This window comes from Ixodes scapularis, unplaced genomic scaffold, assembly GCF_016920785.2.
Source record: "Ixodes scapularis isolate PalLabHiFi unplaced genomic scaffold, ASM1692078v2 PGA_scaffold9__187_contigs__length_104089568, whole genome shotgun sequence".
Taxonomy (NCBI): domain Eukaryota; kingdom Metazoa; phylum Arthropoda; class Arachnida; order Ixodida; family Ixodidae; genus Ixodes; species Ixodes scapularis.
The window spans coordinates 101,933,473-101,950,691 of NW_024609884.1; the positions used below are offsets into that span (position 1 = coordinate 101,933,473).

The following is a 17,219-nucleotide window of genomic DNA, read 5'->3' on the forward strand; positions in this document are numbered from 1 at the left end:
AAAACGTAGTTTAAGCATAATAATGAACAAGTATTACAGAGTGCATAGAAAAGGCTAGATGGAATTAGATGGCGATGACTTGCGCAAAAATCGCCTAGATGTTACTTTTTTAGCACCGCGTATCAGTTCGCTGTCTTCTGCGGTCTGAGCTGTGATCGACGCAGCCCGTACGGTATCGGGATGGTTTGTTTGCAACTTGATATTTCAACCATACGCATGAAAATCTTCGGCATCAGGCATCTGATCCGATTTTCTTTTGAACAAGATATGGCAAAGTATGGTTTGTGCAAAGCGGATATTTTCAGTCCAGACTTTGTCCAATTTGCCTTTTAACGAAATTTGGCAAGGAATCCCAGGCAGCACACCAATGTGGGACCTACATTGGCTCATCATTGGCGAAACCTGGCACAAATCTTGGTCCGACGTTGGTTTTTTTCGAAAGCGCTACCCGATCCAATGTTGGACCATCGTTCTGTGCCAAGATGGGCCATGATTTAGCCAACGGCATAGCCAACATGGCCCACTATTGGCTGACCGTTTTTCAACCATTATTGGCATCCAACCTTTACCACTGGCTCATCCAATATTGGCTTCCATTCATATACATTGGCTAACCTAATATTGGCAGCCAATCATACACATTGGCTATTCCAATGCTGGCAGCCGTTCTCGTAAAACCTCCAGAATTCTTTTTAACATATCGCGCGAACGTCGACCGGCCGGTAGATCAGCGCTTTATCGCATCGTAAAACAGCAAGTCAGCGAGGCTAGGAGAGCCTTCTGTGGCATGCGCCTAGTCTTGTTGACCTATACTCATTCGCGCAGCAATAAGGCGGTGATCTACCAGCTGGTCGGCGTTCGCGCGATGTTGTTAAAAGATCTGGAGGCTGTACATTGGCTGTTTTAGATCAGGCACCCATTGTTGTCCATAGACTATTCAAATATTGACTGCAATTGTTTAGCCAGCCATTCAGTAACACAGAGCACTTATCCAAAAGAAAGCCTACAGAGAAAACTAAGTACTTTGTCCCGTGCAATTTTATATGGCATGCAAATATGAACAGTTCAGAACCTTCAGAAAATTGTAGACTTTATTGACCACACTAGCATCTGCTTGGGTGGGCTTGGCAGGGGTCCAGGCAGCAATCTTAGTGTGCAGGCTCAGGAATGAACTGAGGAGGGGTCTGGACCAGGGGCAGGGGCTGGACCAGAGGCAGGTCAGAGACAAGGGCTGCCTCAAATCTCCTTCTCCTGCCCCCTCCTCGATCCACTGAGCCGGGCAGCCACCTCCCAATGATTGCCTGGGCTTGAACCCTGTCCACGGACCATTTTTGACAGATGGCATCTGCAAAGTGGTTCCACGAGTTAAAAAATTCAAATTAAAAAACACTTTCTTTTTACCAGAGCACATTGACCGTGACTATAGTCACCGACAGGACGAAAGCGGCAAGAAAGCGCATCTGTAGGCCCCGCTGTTTGCTTGACAATTGGCTTCCAGCCTTTTTCTCACTCTGCACGGGGCAATGCTTGGTCTCATACAAGTTCTAATGAAACTTACAATAAGAAACTCAAGTGTCATAAAGGTAAAACAGTTCAAAATATGAGAATACAGCACTCATGTGGTTGTCAAATACAATGCTTGCAGCACATTTTAATACCGTTGCCTTATCTCAAGGAAAACGTGTAGCGAACGTAAACGAAGTCTAAGTGTAGTCTGCTGGTCAGCTACAAGTGAAAAGTTCCAAAACTCGTTTCTGTCCTTCTGATGAATTACCTCAGACTGGGGCAAGAGTCCAAGAAACATCCATCCATGGAAGAGATTAAAAAAGGAGACAAAAGGACTTTGCTCCATCACCGTTTTCAATCTGCCACGGTTATTTTTTCCATTAACCATAAAACAAAATGACAGGTGACAGGAGGACGTTCCTCCTGTCACCTTTTTCACTTTTTTCCACAGTTGGATGTTTCTAGGTTTCCTGCCTCGGTCTTGGGTAATTCATCAAAATGGTAATGTATACACCAGCTCGCCTGCACCCTCACCGTAATTTAACATTTGTCCTTTCTGGGTTTGTATTGTTTACAGGTCATAAAAATGAACAGATATTAATATGTACAGGGTACAATTTTAAGCAACATATGTCCTAATCCTACCGGCATGGGGCTTGTACAATCGAAATAGGGTGTGGTCAAGCTTGTTGAGTGCAGCATCACGCTCGATGGGCAGTGGTGCATATATCAGGCCATGCCCTGTCAGTGACTATGGGGTTCCATAATGAAGTTTGTAGGGCAGCCAGGAATTTCAATAATTGAATATTACCTATTGCGATGGTGCACAGGCCCAAATTGATAAAGGCCCTCTTGCCCTTGCGGCCGTAGAGGCTGAAGAGCACCTGGACCGGATGACCCATGATACTCTTCATGATGCCAGCAGTTACCTCTGAAAGGTTCCTGCCCCCAATCTTCTGCAGCTGATCTTGCTGTAAAACAAAACAATGACTATAAAACCACAAATTATGTATAGAAGTGCCATGTTGTAATAAAAACTAATTTAAAATTGCTCTCTAGTACCACCTGCATAGTTTCATTCTACACCTGCAACAAAGATGCAAACACTCCCAAAACCTGAACAATTTAGCCACAGGTGCTGGCAGCATGAAAGTGCTTCAAGGAGCTTCTTTAATTTCATTAGTAATTAAAATCCATATTCCATAAATGCTAGTTTTATATTTATATTGTGTTACTCAGCCACGACGGAAATTCGGCAGTTTCTTAAAGACGGTTTCAAAGGTTCATTCAAATACTATGCTAGGTGTTCCTGCTAATATGCTTAAAAATCCCCATGAATAGGGTGATTGAGAAAAAAAAACTGGGTAACAAACCGCCGGCGGACGTGAAGGATTATAAAAAACACGAATGAAAAAAATAATAACCCTTTATTAAAAATAAACATATGGTTCCAATTGGAAACTTGCTGAGCGTGTGTGAAGCATGTGGGGTGCACTAAAGTTACCACTCGTGCAGCAGGCGGACGGCTAGCAATGAGAAAACACATGATTCTCTTTTATCATCTGTGATGCATGATGGTGCAACATGCGTGCACTGCCATGCATCGCACGTAGAGGTGCGTGTTCAGATGGGCACTGACATCAACAAGGCAAGCCTCAAGCGGAAGTCCGGAAGCTCTATCTAGACCAGGGGTGGCCAGGCTGACCCGGCCTAACCGCTGAATTCACAAACCTCCCTCCAATTGAGGCACCCCTCCAATTCCTCAAAAAAGACGCGAGGGCCGGTGCTGGCCAATCGCGACGACGGATTGGTGGCCTAGGCTCCTTGCGATTGGCCAACACCGGCCCTCGCGCCTTCCTAGAGGAAGTGGAGGGGCACCGCAATTGGAATGAGGTTTGCGAATTCGGCGGAAAGAGCCGTAAACAAAACCACGAAACTACCAAGAACTGTGTGGGGGTTGGGGTGGGGGTTGGGGTGGGGGGTCTTGTACAGAACAATAAACAAAACTCCCAACTTTCAATCTATCAGGGACAAAAGCAACTCAATTCTACTTAAGGTAGTAGTAGCACAAGATTACCAAATTGCAACCTGTCTTTCAATTTAAAATGCGTCCTATTTCTCTTTGTGGGGAAGTGCTCGTGTGACCAGGAGGGAGGGGGTCACGAGCCACACGCTGCTTGCGAGCCGCAGCTTGGCCACCCCTGATCTAGACACATGCGATGCGAGGCGGCACCATGCATGTTGTACATTTTGGTCACGGGGAGGAAGATTGCATTCCGATAAAAGTGAAACAGGGAAATGCATTTAAATTTCTCTTTTTTAATGCTAAAAATGCTGCCCGAGCCGCATATTACTGTGTGAGTGGATTTAGTAGTTTACAATAATTTACCCCTAATCTCAAATACGTTTGGAACTGAGGAGTTACCCAGTAACTCCTTTGATAGAAAGCACTTCTGCATAAATGTTTAAACAACGCTAATTAAGTGTTCCACGTGAAATGTACCTAAAGATACATCAGATGTGTAGCTTTGAAACAACCTTCAGCTCAACGAGAACATACCTGTACTTATCCTCCAAATCATTCACGTGTGCGCAACATAGGCGTCCTTAATGCCAAGCATACATGCCTATTCCTTTCAGTACATTACCACAAAAAGTTGCTTAGGTATATAGCTTGCTCCCATTAAAAAGGTTAAGAAACAACAGTTTTCCCGTTACGAAGTTGGCTCCTAGCAGCTTCCAGCTTCACACTCCTGCTGTGAAAAAATACCACACGAGTGCTGCATCGACATTTGGGTGGAATTGTAGTCCTCGACACACCACAAACTATAGATTGATTTGTCTTGTAGCATCCATTCAGTACGTCGCAAGATGAAGAGGAGTATAACATCAATCCATTTATCGTCCACGTGGGAGTGTGTGCCGGAGGCAAATGGGAAGAGAACAAGCACATGCCTCGAATAAAATGGGGTTAAGAAATAGTAGGGACAACACTGGGGTGTGTGACGGCTAGACACACATACCGCACATTCCTCTGCAGCTGGAGCACTAACTTTGGCAGGACATTCTTTCAGAAAGGCTTTGTATGATGATGTTCATGCCATGAAGTTGTAAAATGTGTACTAAGCTCGTCTGTGCAACATCACCACGCAGTGACACATATAATACATTCTCTGTTACCACTGCCTTTTCCACGACAGTGTAGCATTAAAAAAGAATAAATAAGGACACACTGATATGGGCAACCTAAAATATAAAAGGCAATAACTACCAAGGCTTTGGCTACACCCTTCTCCTTGACTGCTGCCTCTGCTGCCTCCAACTCCTGAAGGCTTTCAGCTGGCAGCCTTGGGAGAATCAGGGGCAGGACCTGTGGGGCTCGTGCTGCCTGAGCTGCCGGTGCCTCCAGCAAGGCCACCCTCTCAGAGATGTCGAGGACATCCTGCCTCAGCTGTGAAAACTGATGCAGGATGTCCCTATTCTGTTGTCGAATTTCGACCAAAAGGTGTATCATTTTCAGCTGGACACCTGGAACAGAATACTTTCATGTCAAGCTCTTTGCACATTTTCATTCAGACTTCTCTTGAACCTGTCAGCATACAGCTGGTAACCTACATTTACAGGTCCTATATTTGTTTAGTGAAGATAGTTAAAAACAATATAAAAGTAATGACATGAGAGACTTCAATGTATAGCAAGCTGCCCTAAATCAGCTTCCTAATCAATCCACTACTTGTCCCACTCCAGACCTTGGCTAAGCGACTATTCTAACTGACAGGATAAGAATGGCATCTTTTTCAGATGCCCGGCCTCCAGCAAGTGTTCGCTACCTTCAGGTGTGCTTTGGCTATGCGTACACGCTCAAGACTCGCGAGACGTCAAAGCATTATCGAAAGTAGGAAGCTTGCATTGGATTTGGGACATTTGAAGAGCCTTCCTCCTGCTCTAATACTGTCAGCAACTATAGATGAATGTTTTCATTTATTATGGGTGCTTCTATTAAAACTTATTTTCAGCAGACTTTTTCCCATGCAGCAATTTGTAACCAAAGAAATTCATGTGTCCAAAATAAAGGACAACAGAGACCCAACTTCGTGATATGCAACAAAATGTCCATGGGACATGGTATTTGCATTGGATATCTATGAAAATGCTGCTCATCTCCGTTCCTAAAACCACATTGTTTTTTTCTCACACTCGAAGGGGATAACAGAGCCATTATGGCACAGTAGTTTTATCACAGCAATTACCGTGAAGCTGACTGTGGCATGGAGCACACATTTTGCGGCTGTCAAACATGTTTTCGTACTGGTTGTTTACAAAAGATCTGCAGCCACTGAAGAAGAAAATTTAAGTTAGTGATAACACCAAAGGTGCATTGGACAATATGCATGCCCTTAGAGGGGTCGGGAATATTTTTGCTTCTTCAGAATTCTGAGCTATATGTTTGTCATCTATATATCCCACATTCATTTAGTAGCACAGAAAAGATTATTTCAGTTTCCCGGCCCGCAGTTCTAAAAGTACCGCATGGTAGGTAACCAATAGAACCTCTTTGTTGCCTGCGCAAGATGTCCATGCAGATCAAACGAGATGGGCAAAGCCAGAGAGTCAGATATCGCTCCAACAGCGGCTCTAACACAACTCTAACACAAGTCAACAGATGAAATCTGACGTCTGATATTATGCTAAGGTCATTGTAAGATCGCTGACCTCACAGAGCTCTAGCGTCGCCTATTACACCCCGATAAACTAATTGCAAGCTGTGAACATGTTTTCGCTTTAACCGGACAAATTGCTGATCCGCTAGCAGAACAAGGACACAAATGCTGCAAATAGAAGCGAAATTAATCGCCTTAGCGTACTAGAGAATCAGCATGTCAAGTTACTGCTAAGGAACTAGTCACGGGGAAAGTATAACATCCAACTTAAAACTACACAACGAAAATAAATGGTCCAAAACGGATGTGCTAATAGCCAAGAGGCTGTGCGCGGATGTCCCTCAGTGATGATGATTTTGTGAAGTCCTAAATTTAAATCTTGTTGGGAATATAATTTTTTTTTTTATTGCTTCACTTTTATGTTTTTGTACAATTCTATTTCATGATAAGGTTCCACAACCTCATCTCGCAATGAATGCGAGCTGTGGCGGGACACGCAGCACGGCTGCAATGGTTACAAAACGACAGGAGGTATATTCCAGTCCAGTGATGTAGTAGTGTACAACAAACATGAATACCGATAAATAACTCAATATTTTTATCTCTCAATTTATTATTTGAAAATAAATAAAGCTGAACATTGTTTCAACTTTTTTGCATAGCTACCGTGACGCTCTGTTCCTCATGCTGCTTAGGGTGTCGCGTGATCATTTGACACGGTCCTAAGAACACTATTTATAAAATGCAGAAGCAATATGTTCATGATAGGGAAAACAGCTCACAAAACACGGACTACGAAGAGGAACAGACACGACAGGACAATGCTGTACTCGCAACTGAAGAATTTTAATAAAGGAAACAAAGACAGAAAAAAACATACACAGTATCTTAAAAGATTGCACAAAAACAAAAAAACAGTCTCGCCAACCGTGAAGCGTGTCAATAAACTACCCGTTCACTACGTGACTCATTTTTTGCCGCAGGAAAGAAATCTCTTTGGCTCACAGCGCCAATGACGGTTCGCTAACACATGAATGACCATGACACAAAATGTGGAAGGCCTCAATGATCTCTCTCGCCACCCTATCCTTGTGCGCGCCCAGAACGGTGACTCCGCCAAAGTCAGGCCGACACTTGCACGATGCAATGAATGGGCAAAGGCCCCCCAGCCATAGCTCTGAGCGAATATGAATGCTTTCGTAATTTATCATTCAGACATCTTCCTGTTTGCCCCACATAGCACCTGTTACATGACAAAGGTATCTTATATACCACACACGAAACACTAGGCACGTAGCCGGGGGGGGGGGTCCATAAGGCCTGGACCCCCCCCCCGAAATCTTCCATTTTGCTGGGACCTCCTCTCCCCCCTCCCCCTCATACAGCATCTTGTCACGGGCAAAAACAAAATCCTGGCTACGTGCCTGTGAAGCACGTACAAGTGACAAAAGGTTTTCTGTGCGCCTTGGTGCTCTTAAGAAAGCTAAGGGGGTGGAGAGGACGGGGCCGGAAAGGGAAAAGAAGCGTGTGGTAGTGTTTTCGGCGCCCCAAAAAATGGGCCAGATATGTTCCAGGATTGGTGCGGGGGTAGTTGGTCGTTCCAGCGCAAAGTGCACCAAGGCGCACAGAAAACCGTTTGTCACTTGTGTTTCGTGTGTGGTATATAAGATACCTTTGTCATGTAACAGGTGCTACGTGGGGCAAACAGGAAGATGTCTGAATGACAGATTACGAGAGCATTCATATTCGCTCGGAGCTACGGCTGGGGGGCCTTTGCCCATTCATTGCAGAGTGCAAGTGTCTGCCTGACTTTGGCAGAGTCACCGTTCTGGGCGCGCACAAGGATAGGGCGACGAGAGAGAACATTGAGGCCTTCCACATTTTGTGTCATGTTCATTCATGTTTTAGCAAACCGTCATTGGCGCTATGAGCCAAAAGATTTCCTTCCTGCGGCAAAAAATGGGTCACGTAGTGAACGGGTAGTTTATTGACACGCTTCATGGTTGGCGAGAGTGGTCTTTTGGTTTTGTGAAATCTTTTAAGATGATGTGTATGTTTTTTTCTGTCTTTGTTTCCTTTATTAAAATTCTTCAGTTGAGAGTACAGCATTGTCCTGTCGTGTCTGTTCCTCTTCATAGTCCGTGTTTTCTGAGTCGTTTTCCCTATCACGTATAACGTCAACCAACTGGCCCAGTTCACCACCTTATTACAACATTTTCCCTTCAATGCTTGAGAATAAATGCTTTGTTGTTTAAAGGACACATGCAAAGGAAAATAAATTTGTTTTTAAACAGCATAGATCGAAAAAGTGTCAGAAAACAAATTTACAACGAAGAAAAAAAGTTCTATAGCTATATTTTCGGTGCGAAACTAATTTGTAGAGTGCACTCGCGGGAGCCGCCGCTGGTCACTAGTAGACCTGTGTGCTGCCGCTGCACACCAAGTGTGCTGCACCACCAGTTGAATGAGTGTCTCCGCGCCACCGCCAGAAGGGAAGACTTCGGCGTGCCGCCGCCATCGATTTCTGATTACAGCACAGTATTACGTGGTGCTTGCGCTCTTTCAGGAGCTTCCTTTGAGCTCTAGAAGTTCTTATTAATCTTTTTTTTTTTGTTGCACTTCAAACGAAGATGAATAAGTGACTTTTAGAGACAATAGGAAGCTTCCGAAAGAGCACAAGCACCATGTGATAAATAGCGGCAAATCACATGATAAATAGCGACGACTTTTCCACGGGCGCCAACTACAAATTCGTTTCGCTTCGTAAATATAGCTCTAAAAAGCTTTTTTGTTCATTGTAAATTTGTTTTACAACTTTTCCCATCCAAGTTAAAAAAAAAAAAAATTCCCTTTGCTTTTGTTGCATGTGTACTTTACATGAATATAAGAAAATTTAACTGGCAGATACATTTTTTTTTTTACCCCATTAATATTTTGAGCCCTTCAGCAATGTCCAAGTACTTCAACAAAAACTAGTAAATTCCAATTTCCCAGAAATTCCCGAAAGATGATACCAATATTTTTTTTTTCACATTGTTGAAAATTTTTTTTCTAAAGGTCAAGTTCAAGCTTTTTTATGTAACAACAAAACAAAGCTATCTTCTAGTTACACCTTATCCCAATCTGTTTCCAGGACACCATTCACAACAGCATAAATACACGCACTAGCAAACGGGTGCAACTTTTAAGTTCAGCTCTGAATGTTAAAAAGTATAAACTTATAAATTCTTACGACTGGGATCCTCACTGGCCTCCTGGTTGTCCTGGGGCTGGTTCACTTCCTGCGCTTGCAGGGTCTCTGCCAGGTCATCCTCGTAACCTATGGCTGACGAATGGGAACTTGATGCAGCTGAATAGCATTAAGACAGTCTTACTACGGCTCTGTTGATGCAATCTTCAAGTTGTTCAACTCTGAATGTTTAAAATTACAAGCAGACTCACAGGTGACCCCCTCATTTTCCTCCTGGCTGTGCTGAGGTTGCAGCTGAGGTTGGCGTCTGCCTGCCTGGCTGGTCTTGTGCTGACCCCCCACCGAGCGGGAGCTCAATGCAGCTGAATAGCATAAAGACAGTGTCCACACCAAGCAAACATGGTTAGGCACTACAATGGTTTATCAGCACACCAATTACATTGTTTGCATAGGTGATTTATAATTTACTTAATAAAATTTTATTGAGGTGGATGGCTAGCAAAGCTGCCTAGTTTGAACCATGCAGAGCGCCTCAACCTAAGAAATATTAATAGTAACATTATATTTTTAGAGAGGTACCCTAATATCTATCATAAAGATATCCTGAGAGAACTACATTTCATAGGTCATTGAGACTGAAAGTAACTAACAGATTTCACCTCTCAAATACCCAGCACCTCCAATGAGCTTCTGAATGGCAGAGAGCCATTCAGAAGCTTATTACTTGCCACAAGCCACGTAAATGCCCAAAGCATGTTGTTCACTGAAGAAGTGTGAATAATACTGTACACAGCCTATCATTTAAATACAGATAATGGTTACTATAACTGAATGCTTACGTGGTGAAGGCATTCTGAGGGGGGGATGCGATTCGACTGCTTCCACTCCCGGCAAGGCCTCATTTGCTAGGAAAAAAAAACAATGTATCAGAACATCCCATTATTTTACCCCAAGGTATTTTCACAAAGCCTTGGAACTCAGTAATCACCCGAAAAATCTGACGTCTCTACGGTGGAGGTCCAGACGTACTGGCGAACTTTCTTGGCAGCCTTTTTGTAGGTCCCTGTAAATAAAATTTGTGTTTGAAGTATGGAGACTGAAATTGAAGAATTTCAGCTGAATATAGTTCTGCAAGACACATTTCAGCGGAAAAAAATAACTGAGTTGATAAACAAACTACGCTGACTTTACATAACAGATTTGGATAGCAAATTCTGTCACGCGTGTGTGAAACGTTCCAGCATCACAAACGTTTAGCAATACACTCACGGTGCTCTTTATCGGATATTTTTATGCATACTCTCGATAGTTAATTGTTTTAATTGTTCAAGTTTCAGATACGTTATCCAAATTTGTCTATTGGGAGCAAACTACACCTCGTGACTGCACCGATATGCAATCGGTGCTACACAATGTTAAATTCCTACTAAATTTAGCGGGGAAGCTGAATTGGTGTATACATTACATGACAAATTTTTTTTTTCTTTTTGCTAGAGAAAAATGGACTTGTGTATGTGCTGAGAAGGTGAGGGAGAGGAGGAGGCGAGAGCGTGAGGGGACGTCAAAACGCCGAGCTTTAATTCGAAGGATTAGTATGTAGAAACAAAGCTAGCTGCCTGTGTCTCCACTGCACTCGTCAGTGTAGTTTGTTTTATCATAACGAGTACTGGCTTCTGGACCATTCTTGCAATATGCCGTAGCTTGAAACAGTTATTCAGGAGCCAATGAAGTTTGTCTGCAAGCATTCACATCTTTCTAGCAGAGAATAAAATATAGTTGCAGCTTTCAAACCTAGTAGCTGCAGATAACGGCATATTTTCTCAAATTAGCTACCAAGCGAAATTGTTTCATACAACTCTGCCTGCACACCAGTACAGGTTATAAAGAAAAATACAAACTGAGTATGTGATATAAATAACATAGGAATCAGGCAAACTGATGACCTTTAAACATAAAAACCCGAATCTGGAGAAAAAAAAATAATAGGACACATGTGTTTTCTCTTTTGGTTTCGACGGTATTGAGTACCCGAGCTTGACCAAGAACTTTCAAAACTTTACACCTTAGAAATGCCTAAAAAATGTTTAAAATCACTTTAAAACTTACTAAAAAGTATTTTAGGTCCCATTGACAGTATCATGTGCTTGATGTTTAGATTCTCTTCTGGAAAAATAATGACCCACAATCACACACCTCAAAAAAAAAAAAAAAAAAGGAAAAGGCAATGGGTCTGTAAACAAATTACTTACAGTAGGTCTTAATTACAATGACAGGGAAGACCTCCCAGCCTTTGCCGACAACGCCAGGTGGAGCCTGCGCTTCAACCAGGCTTATGAGTTGGCACCCTTTCACGTGCATGGGCCAAGTGCAAAACAACTCGTCCTCCGACAGCCATCCGACTGGCACAGCTGCGAGACTGTCCTTCTCTTCAGGGAACTTCACTACTGCGAAGGGCTTGACCATCCTGTATGCAGAAGCAGCAGTTTGAAAGGGGTCAATGTTTGCTAGCTCACACATCCTATGATAATGGTACTGGAATCCAGAATAGCAAAACACCCCAAATTCTGGAGAGCTTCCTTCGAAGATGAGGGCATTACAAATACATGATGTCCTAAACTTATGGTGTTTTAACCTTTTCTTTCTGCAGAGCAGATAAGAAATTCTGGACGCAAGTAAATACCTATCTGAACAAGTTATCTTCATTATTTGCTTGTATTTAAACTTGCGACAAAGCAGCTAACCATACAAAACACCTGCTGTTAATTGTGACTTTGCCAACACCAGTGGTGGTCGAACATTATTTCTCATAATGCGTCACTTCAAGCAAAGTGTTTCTTCAGTTTACCTAGTGATAGAAAATTTCGACCACTTCGATGAGCACCTGTTTTGAGTGTAATCTGAAGTCCTCCTGAATAAGAGTCATGTAGATTGCAGAGACCTAACCTGTCACTTAAAATTTATCGGCAATGCCAGCGTTTTTCCACTGTGCTTGCCCCATCAACCCCCTCGACCTGGCTGAGCTGCAAGAATCTCTTAGTGTTATCATTCTCATATAGCTCAAGAAGCTCATATTAACTTAGGAATGCTCAAAATGCTATAAATAACCCCGCTGACTCTGAGCTAAATCCTGGTTTTGGTCGTTGTATTTTCTTTGCATTTTAAGCTATCCTGCTAAAACAACTATTCACGAGAATGGTTATATTGTAAGAGATTTCTGTAGCTCAGCCAGGTTGAAGGGAAGATTGGATGCATAGTGTAATGAATACCGACGAGAAATTTTAGAAGTGATATGAGAGATCTTTGCAATCTACACGATGCTTACCCAGAATGAGCGGATTACACTAAAAAAATTATGTAAGCATCGAATTGGTCAAAATTACCGATCACTAGGGAACACCATTCCCATGATTCCTCGAGTGCGGGCCGGGGCGCTTGGGTAATATAGCAAATGGTTTATTCCCAACTCCAGCTTGACGGTCGTCTCGCATACAAACTAATAGCGAGTTCGTTTCACAGCACTCGTGTCCACGCGTGCCCACTCGCAGCGTGGAGCGAGTTCTTTTTGGCCGGCACTTCACGAGTGGTTGCACTCTCCCGAGTTTGTTTCAGCGGCGACACCCCACGCGTGCATGCACTCGCTGCACCGAAATGCAATTCTGTCATGCCTCGCTCCGGCGAGGGTTTGTCTGCTACGATGTGTCATTTGTGCAGCAAAACCGAAAGGAAAAAAAAAGTAGATTTTCTGATAGAAATCGTGTCCTGCAGGCAACGGAATCAAACGTGAGCTTGAATTGTGAGCGTCTGCTGTTTCATAAAGGAAGCAATTGACAACCCGTGCTTTATTTACAAGTTTTTAGTCGCCCTGTTGCCGTACAGATGCTGAAATATACCGGTGTGTAAAGAAATGCTCAGAACAAACAAACGCATCAGCGGCCCCCGATATCTTTATCACCATCCATATGCGGGTGAAAAATGAAACATTTGTCGACAAAGCTATCTCAGCAGAAACCTGTCTGCCTAAGAAGCATCCGAGAAAGCTAAACATAGCGACTTTACCCGAGGCTTGGGCAACATCACCTTTAACATTTACTTAAGTTAGCTATCTTGCCCCGGCGTATTATGTTTGGGAAAGTTTTCGACAAGGCTAATATCTGATCCACCTGTACCGACGATCGAGATCGAATGTCCCACCAAATGTTTTGCTGGATATTCCAACAGACTAGTTTTAAGCCGTACCCTTTCAGTGGTTCATGCATAATAGCATGCTAAAACGAACCAAGCTTCTGCGCAGACAGCATGATCAGTTTTCTCCAGTATAAACAGTTATAAGAATTGAAAGATTGCAACCAGCTGCTTTGTAGTTGTTCGCTGATTGCGGAAATTTACGCCGGCTGTTAGCCGAGTTGCTCGAAGTCATCGCATATGTAAACTACAGGTTACAGCCACCAACGTTTACATAAAAACGTTGGCAGCGAATGCACTCTCGCATTCCCATTCATCACGTCGAACAGAAAGACGCTAGTTTCGGTTTGAAGCCTTTACTCCCTCTACAACATACAGGGTGATTCAAGGAGAGGCCAGGCTCTTTAAATCGACCACAAAATTCGGTTTCTTAACATATCGCGCTACGACTTTGTGCAGCGTTGCCCACAGATGGTGCATTTTTTTTGTAAAATTTGCAAAAAGCGAATTTACCCGAGGAAAAAGTAAAGAAAGAAAAAGGCTTAGCTCCTATGGAAATGCAGCGACGCCACCAGTCTTCAAACAACACGGCGCCGTTTCGCACGGGAGACAAGAGATGGCGCAACGAACGAGCCTACGGCGCCGAGAGCTGGCGTCTTTAGCAGACAATCTTTTTGACTCAAAAGCGGCGCACGTTCCGCAGGCGGCGACAGTCGCAGAAACAAAAACAGGTGCGGTAACAACAAGGAACTGCAGTTCCTTGTCTGCTAAAGATGCCGGCTCTCGGCGTCTATGCTCGTTCGTTGGCGGCAGTTGGCGTCGCAACCGCTTGCGCCATCTCTTGTCTCCCGTGCAAAACGCCACCGTGTTGTTTGAAGACTGGTGGCAATGCACCATCTGTGGGCAACGCTGCACAAAGTCGTAGCAAGATAGGTTAAGAAACCGAATTGTGCGGTCGATTTAAAGAGCCTGGCCTCTCCTTGAATCACCCTGTAGATGGCGACAGCATCAGTCTTCTGCACTCGGTGCAATTGGCAAGTTTGTTTGAGGTCAGTTCTCCATGCAACACTCCGCGAGTGCGATGCATTTTGGAAGAGAACTCAAACAGTGCCAATGCGTGTGAAACAAACTCGCTATAAGAACCAGAGGAGCAGGGACGACAGCAGAGATGGTGGCAGAGACTGTCGGCATGTTGGTCCATCATGCACCAACATACGAACACGCCATATTTACCGGAAAACATGAGTCTTAATATAGAAACTGTTGAGCTTGGCTTGGCAATTTTTTAAAAATCAATATTCTGATTTTTCTTGATGTGTGTCAACATCTCCACCTGTGGTAGGCTCCTGCTCTGACCGCTTCGGATTTGTAGCCGAATAACTGTAGTTTGGCTCGCTGATCAGCGAGCAGGTGCAAAGGAAGTCCTGGAAAATTTATTCCTGTCTGTTTGGCCATCTTTGAACTATTGCCCCGCCGTCTACAGTGTGTTGGAGTTGCGAATAGAATAGGCACCGAAACAAAAGCAAGGACGAGACAAGTTGAACAAAAGTTGTATGTCAAGGTTGCTGGCACAAAACAAGAGACAAGCTGAACAAAAGGTGTATGCAAAGGTTGCTTGCACCAAACAAATGCATCACAGAGCTTCACTTTCAGTGTAAATTACAATGTTGCAGCAAGATTGATCTTTACAATTTACAGTGAGACCTCGATAAAAGTGTGGCTCGTCAAAGGGGCCACATAAATTGGAATCTCCATGTATCATGCAATGATGTACTACAAAGACACTGATAAATGGCACATTTCTCAATCAAAGAGATCGTGAACCAAAATTTGGATTTCAGAAAACAATGCAGGAGCTGCAGGCGGGACGCTACAATTCCTACAACACCACTCGTAAGGTGATATACCGAATCAACGGCCATACTTTTGGGGAAAAAAAGGTAGAGATTTAACAAGGCCGACGAGGCGCGTGAGGTCAAGATATCTCGTTTCCTCCTCTCTTTGTTTCGCCCCCTCAAGGCGGCGAGGCGGACAAGGCGCGAGGCCGTTCCCTCTCCTTCTTGGCTCCTCTCGAAGAAACAAGACGTGAACATATATGTCAAATGCACCTCCCTTTTTTTTTTTGAAAAACACTGTCATCCATTTTATATATCGCTTATTAGTGATGTTTTGGTGTTTGTAGCATCCCGTTGCACACTTTTGCCGTCGTGCTTTGTGGAATCCAGATTTCTGTTCAGCATCCCTTTAAGAGTTTTAAAATATTAGCTCACCTGGGTCAAAAGAAAAATAAGATGAAATTTTTTCCTAGGGACAAACGTTCAACTAAGCTTTTTTCTGCGAAATCAAACAGAGTTGTGGGCCATATTATAGCAGAATAGATCCAGAAGAAAGGAAACAAGACAAGCTTCTCTCTCATCTCTCTCATCTTTCTTTTGCCAAAATAAACGCCAGAGTGGCTCATCATGCCATTTAATGGCTGCACTCAAAGTAGGTAAAAAAAAAAAAAAATAAAACAGTGGCCCATTGCGATGTTTGATTGCCGCACGCACACCAAGTAGTAGTTAAAAAAAACATAGCTTTGCTTTAAAATGGTTTTCATTTCAGCGTTTTTTTTTTTTTTTTTTATTTATACTTTGTTTTATACTTAGTGTGCAACGCTGTCAAAGCTACTGGCGCGAGCTTGGGGCTTGATCTCGTTGAACATTTGCACGCGTTCTCGCGCAAACAAAACCATTGACGAAGCCACGCGCTCGCGCCAGCAGCTTTGACAGCGTTGCACGCTAAGTATGAAACAGAATAGTGCAGGTGAACTGCTGCGTAATAGTCATTGTTTCAACCCTGAGACAGGGAAAGAAACGGGAAGACAAAGTAAAAGGGAGAGAATAAAGTGGACAGACAAACTCATCCTTCGATATTTAATTTAAAAGATATATATAATACTCTGAGGTCAATTAGAACTGAATCTATTACGAAACCGGTGTATGCAGTCCTTTCGAATAATCACGCAAGAAGTAGGCCTAGGACCCGCGTGTTGCATCCCGCCGAAAAACAAGCACCAGCAACAAAATAAGAAACGTGCACATACTCACGCAGGGTTCGAGGGTTGGTGCCCGGCGCCACAGCTTCAGCGTTAACGTTGAAAGTGCTATCTGAATGCTTATAAACTACAGCGGTTCGCTGAAGAAGGCAGATTACCGCAATCACTTTCCAAAAAGACAATGGACAGTTTGGACCTGTACTGCCTGTACCACTTGTGCACTGGACCAACTGGACTGCTTCAAAACCTTGCAAACAGAAAAAAAAAAAAAAAAAATAGGAGAAAACAAAAAGAGGAACCAGACCGCTGCGCCCCCTTTGGACATCGGATGCCTACATAATAAAATAAAACTTTTTAATTCCGAAAATAACTTTATATTTTAAAACAATAAAGTTTTACATGTAGAAACAGTTGTAAAATTACGTACAAGCGTGTATGCATCTCTAATTTCGCGTAATCGACACTCGGCATAGGCGCGCAGAGAGCCTAGATTGAAGAGAGGGTCCATCTCATACCATGGGGAGCGTTTTCCCCTCTCCCCGCGCCCGCCTCCCCAACAGACAAAGCTGGACACACTCTGTAATACAGGCTCTTTCAGAGAGAGCATGAGCATTTCTTGTGAGGTTGCTGTTGTCCATGTTGT

At 43.5% G+C, this 17,219-nt stretch overlaps 1 protein-coding gene across 1 annotated transcript; it reads right to left on the reverse strand.

Annotated features, from left to right (window-relative positions):
* Window positions 1-1,073: 1,073 nt before the first annotated feature.
* LOC120844164 lies at window positions 1,074-16,687 on the reverse strand. Its single transcript, XM_042287477.1, has 8 exons — window positions 16,625-16,687; window positions 11,607-11,821; window positions 10,346-10,420; window positions 9,609-9,767; window positions 9,400-9,486; window positions 4,778-5,034; window positions 2,318-2,477; window positions 1,074-1,345 (listed from the first exon to the last, which is right to left on the reverse strand). Exons 2-8 carry the CDS (start codon window positions 11,818-11,820, stop codon window positions 1,149-1,151), a joined length of 1,149 nt encoding a protein of 382 aa, XP_042143411.1. The 5' UTR covers window position 11,821; window positions 16,625-16,687; the 3' UTR covers window positions 1,074-1,148.
* Between the last annotated feature and the right edge of the window lie 532 nt (window positions 16,688-17,219).

Coding starts and splice junctions, on each gene's coding strand:
- LOC120844164 (XM_042287477.1), bottom strand. CDS start 11,820: ATGGTCAAGCCCTTCGCAGTAGTGAAGTTCCCTGAAGAGAAGGACAGT. Junction 9,768..10,345: donor AGAGACGTCAGATTTTTCGG/GTGATTACTGAG, acceptor AAACCATTGTAG/TGCCTAACCATGTTTGCTTG. Junction 2,478..4,777: donor AGGGTGTAGCCAAAGCCTTG/GTAGTTATTGCC, acceptor TTTGTTTTACAG/CAAGATCAGCTGCAGAAGAT.